This window comes from Carassius auratus, unplaced genomic scaffold (assembly GCF_003368295.1).
Source record: "Carassius auratus strain Wakin unplaced genomic scaffold, ASM336829v1 scaf_tig00023751, whole genome shotgun sequence".
NCBI classification, from domain to species: domain Eukaryota; kingdom Metazoa; phylum Chordata; class Actinopteri; order Cypriniformes; family Cyprinidae; genus Carassius; species Carassius auratus.
The window spans coordinates 62,501-67,500 of NW_020525296.1; the positions used below are offsets into that span (position 1 = coordinate 62,501).

Sequence of the window (5,000 nt, forward strand, 5' to 3'; positions counted from 1 at the left end):
ATAAGTGTGTGTAAGCATATGTGATTGTGTAAGCGTGTTATAAGTGTGTGTGAGCATATATGAGCATGTGTGAGCGCATGTGTGTGTGAGCGTGTGTGCGTGTGAGTGTGTGTGCGTGTGTGTGAGCGAGCATGTGTGAGCGCGTGTGTGAGCATATGTGTGTGTGTGTGTGTGTGTGTGTGTGTGTGAACGCGTGTGTGAGCATGTGTGTGTGTGTGTGTGTGTGAGAGAGCATGTGTGTGTGTGTGTGTGTGTGTGTGTGAGAGAGAGCATGTGTGAGCATGCCAGCAGCAGGATGCAGGTGCCCTGGACAGATGAAGGTCCATTCTTGAGCTGTGATTGAACTCGTTTCTGCTGACAGCTGTGTTCTGAATAGGGCTCATTTGACATGAAAGTGCAATCGCATGGGGGTTTGCAAAACAATGCTGATTATTATTGCAGAGCACTGCATGAGTGTGAAGGAGCCATATTGTTGAAATACTTTCTCTTTCTTGCTGTTTAAAGAACTGGGATTTTTTTTTTCTTTTTTATTTATAACTGAAGTATGCAGTTCCTGCCTAATGACGTCTAGCAAAACTACAAGAATAAAGCATATTTTCAAACAGCCTTTGCAAATTCCCCTTTGACTCATCAAACCTTTGTTTAACCTTATCTTACAGTATCTTACTATTTTAATTGGGGCTTGATAGTACAGAGCTCACACGAGTTTAACTTGCATGTCAAGAAGAAACTCTGTTGTTGACTCTATTGAATTCCAAAAGGTCCATCTAATTCCTCCATCTTATAAAAACACTGCCAGTGTTTAACCTTGTTTTTCCACATTGTCTGTCTCTGCATAATTTGGCAAATCTTTGAATTTTGAGTTCTGTACACTGAATCTGTATTCCTTTTCTCATGCACCACGTCAGCCATGTTCAACAGTCATCCTGCTACATTAGCCACAACCCAAACTCAGCCTGATACAGTGGCCACGCCCCAAACTCAACAGACTACTGTGGCCACGCCCCAAACCCCTCCCCCAATACAGTGTCACACAGTAAACCTGTGTGTTCATAATAAAGATAATACATTAAAATAAAAAGGTAAGACGCACCAATTTGCATTATCAAGCAACAAAATGAGTTGATTTGTAGAGCTAAAAATAGCTGGACATGGATGACACCAGAAGCCAGTCCCATAAAAAAAGACAAATAGCCACACTCACTCTTATGGCAAAAATGAGATGGATATATAGTTTGCACTGGAATACAGCCAGCTGAAATTCTACAGTTTTAGTCCTTGGCTACAGTCCAACGCCATGTTTTCAGGAGCATTTCACTTCGGCCTGAACTTGAATCAGCCGGTCTCAACCAGTCCTAGAAAATATGGTGTCAGAGTTGAGTTTGTACTGGAGTACTACAGCACTGCAGCTCTGAACGCCGTAGCTGCTGTATATTAAAGCAAATAAACTGATAGGAATTATTTTGTGAACTTTGGCAGTTTGAGGCTGTGATCAGTGCATCTCCAATGACATTTAATGATTTACTTTGTAAAAGTGACATTTTCAGTGTCGGCCCATGTTACAAAATATTCTATTAAAGAGCCAGTAAGATGAAAAGTCTAAGCTTCCTATCACTGTTTATAAGTCCTGTACAACAGGTTTAAATCCATCCAAGGTTAAAAAACATTGTCATTTTGTCTAAATATCATTTTAAAATTACCTCAATTCTCAGAGATCCCCAAACGGTTCACGCGAAGCTGTTCAAAAGATTCAGTTTCCTTAAACCCCAGCTTTCGGTAGCATACTGTGTTCTGATTGGTCAACTGACATAGTCAGGTTTGATTGGTTGCTCCGCACACACCTCCACGGTAAACTATGCGTTAGCATCTGTTTGGGGTGAATTATGTCTTATTCCTCTCATCGTGAAGCGAACAGTAAAATAAAAAACTTGAGCAGTCTCGCTGCTTTTTCTTCTGTGTGTGTGTATTCAAGCCGCGCCTCAGTTTGAATCTGAATAGTGCGTTCAGCGCGGGGGCGTGGTCACATTAGATATAATGAAGGGAGACGTGAAAAACAGACATTGCGTTGTTTTCATATGGATTACTTCATCACAGAATATCTGTTTTCGGCAGCACTTGTTTAGTTTTAAAGTAGACATGTCAAGTTTTCTATAGATATCTCTCTCATGTCTCTTCGTTGAGTGTTCACAGAGTTACACTTCATTTTAATGACGTGTCTGTACATGACGATCAGCAGACAGCACACATACTGATAAGACGCTCGGGAGAAAACAGACACATAACTTCATAATCATACTTCGCGTTGTGATTCGGAGATGCTCGTCTGGTCTAAATAAAGTTGTTAATGAACCCTCTTTTATGGCCAAACGCTTAGAAAATCCCGCTGTACTCACCGAGATTAGAAAAGCAGTCATCAGTGAAATGTTGTGAACACAACAAAAGGGATTTGTTGTACTGCTCTGGTATTGTGGTGAAAATGCCTTTTAGCCATTGGTTCTTCTGATCTTCATTCTTTGGCAGTGAAAATAAAACACACTCTCTCCTCGACATGATGCTCTCACACCAACCAGAGCGTCTGTGTGTGTGTGTGGGGGGGGGGGGGGGCAGGTCAGAGGTCAGTTTCTCTCAAGACGGTAGGCGGAGATTATTATGCAAAGTGCTCTAGTGACGTACATAGAGATGGGCAAAAGATTTGAAATCTATAACGACTCGTTTCAACGATTCAGAGTCGACTCCAGAAGCCAGTAACTTTATAAATCGTGTACTTTTTGGTTTAATTACTTTGCACATTGTTTACACTGATGGACAGCTACATCACACACTGTAATACAGGTCATTTTTGATTTCCCATCTGTGTGTGGCTCTTTAATGTGTTCAGTGAGAGCAGTGTGAACACAGACTCACAGAGACTCACAGAGACTCATGCATGGTCGAATCCTGTCATAGTCCTATCTCCTCTAACTGATGTCAGAATACCTTTGATATGAAAAGACTTCAAATGAACTGATAATGAGTGTGTGTGTGTGTGTGTGTGTGTGTGTGTGTGTGTGTGTGTGTGTGTCTCAGGTGGTGAGCGCGCTGGACTCCAGCCCGACGGCTCGACGCACTCAGCTGCAGCAGAAGTTCGAGCAGGTCATTGCGCTGGTGGAAGACAACATCTATGAGTGCTGCAGTGAGGCCTGAGCCCACATTCATCCCCCTGACCGCTGCCTCAAAGGACAGAAGCCCTGATGTCCATATCTGATCAAAACTGTCCCACATTTACTGAATCAGTATGGATAATCAAGTGGAGTGAGGGGGAAATGTCCATAATGTTCTTGCTATGATCAGTTTGTTGTTTTTCAGTCACTAGAGTGTTCAACTATTGACCTTGAACTATGAGTTTGTTTTATTAATTGTGGACTCCGGGGTCCTGAGGCCCTGTGGTCATGTGACGCACTGACCCCACGCTTGGGGAGAGCCACTTATGCACTGGATTATACAAGACCTTCTCCATAGCAATATTTATAGCTGTATGATGATTTCATAGTGTTAAATGAATTATGTTTCTCTGATGGGATATTTGTGCCTGCGCTGTTCAACGGCAGTCCAGTTTAATTCCACGATGCCTTGGACTAAAATTTACTATATGATAAACATATAATAGGCTTGAATGAGAGTTGCATTTTTATGATTATTATTATTATTTGAAGGGTTTGGGTCATTCTTTAGGTCCAAACCAAAGCGTGTGCATAATTTTTGTAGATATTCTGCTGGAAATGTTTAATTTTTCTGGAGAAAGAGGGACATTTTATCAATAAAGACAAACTTTGCTAAAACATTGTATAACGTTCCCAGTTCTTTTTCACATCCCTGCACATTTTAGTAAACATTTTTTAGTTTTACATGAGCCCTTTATTTCTGCTTTGTCTCTATATTTTGTAATCAAATTCATGTCTTATACATTAACATATTCATTTATTCATTTAGACAGACAACATTTACATCTAAACGTTCAGAGAATAATTCGCTGGGTGTGTGGTGAATCTCCTGAGGTCTCTTCTGGCTCCAGCACTCAGTCTCAACTCTTGTCAACATAAAACTTTCTAAAGAAACAGCACATAGACTCCGAACAACCGCATACATAAGGTTATCCTTTGAAAATCAGAACTTTACAAAACCGTAACTGACTATAGCTTAAAATTCATTTTAACAGATGGAGTATCAGGCAGAACCAATGGAGCAGCTGTTGAGATAAATCCATAGAGATGCCCGCAAGTTACTAAACAGCAAGTATTTTCCACGTAAATACACAATCACATGCAGTACAAATACTATACACTATAACTACAGAGATCCGGTTGGCCAGTTTTTACAAAACATGTAAGATTCAAGGGCAGAAATGAGTGAAGTAGTAGATGTAGTTGTTGGCTGGATGAGTGGAAACTGAGTAGACGTGGACTGACATGTTTGACCTGTAGGAGGCTGCTGCGTGGATTTATCCAGCTGTCGGTCAGGCGGGAGCCACCTGACTGGACGAGACCACCGAGGACTGAGTCTTACTGGAGGCCATCATGCTGGTCTCCTCCTCACCAAACGGGTTCTTTCCACAGCAGACCGTAGTGAGCATGCAGTTCCTGAACTGAGCCAATGCAAACACATCCAGGATTATATACAGCAGACATCAGTGCCAACTCTGCTCCAACAAACCTGCCTGTTGTTAAATTGATAGGTAAAATGGTAAGTAATAAGGCTATGAAGCTGAACCATTCAGTGTATTAGCCATTAGCCTGCAAGCTTATTAGATGTTGTATGACGTTTGATCATTTGGTAAGAATATTCAATAAAGATGGGATCCACCCTCAACTTGTGACAGGCACAGCCCTGATGTTCCCTCTTTTAGATATTAATAACTATGTCAGTTCAGCCGGTTACTCTTAGTATACTGAAACTGTGATGGGCATGTAGTTTGTAATTTGGTGGATGGCACAGTGCTGTCTGCTCTCCTTCTCTTCAGTGTT

At 41.4% G+C, this 5,000-nt stretch overlaps 2 protein-coding genes across 2 annotated transcripts in view; one reads left to right on the forward strand and one right to left on the reverse strand.

The window, feature by feature from the left end:
- The window catches only part of plxnd1 (plexin D1), a 60,832-nt gene extending 57,014 nt beyond the window's left edge, over positions 1-3,818 (forward strand). The window contains exon 36 of the mRNA XM_026250269.1: positions 3,067-3,818. Coding sequence (XP_026106054.1) covers positions 3,067-3,183 — 117 coding nt within the window. The 3' untranslated portion in view covers positions 3,184-3,818. The remainder of the gene's footprint in view (positions 1-3,066) is intronic.
- Positions 3,819-3,886: 68 nt separating this feature from the next.
- Positions 3,887-5,000, reverse strand: part of LOC113078003 (rhodopsin-like) — a 6,099-nt gene continuing 4,985 nt past the window's right edge. Inside the window, exon 5 of the mRNA XM_026250270.1 lies at positions 3,887-4,621. Coding sequence (XP_026106055.1) covers positions 4,493-4,621 — 129 coding nt within the window. The 3' untranslated portion in view covers positions 3,887-4,492. The remainder of the gene's footprint in view (positions 4,622-5,000) is intronic.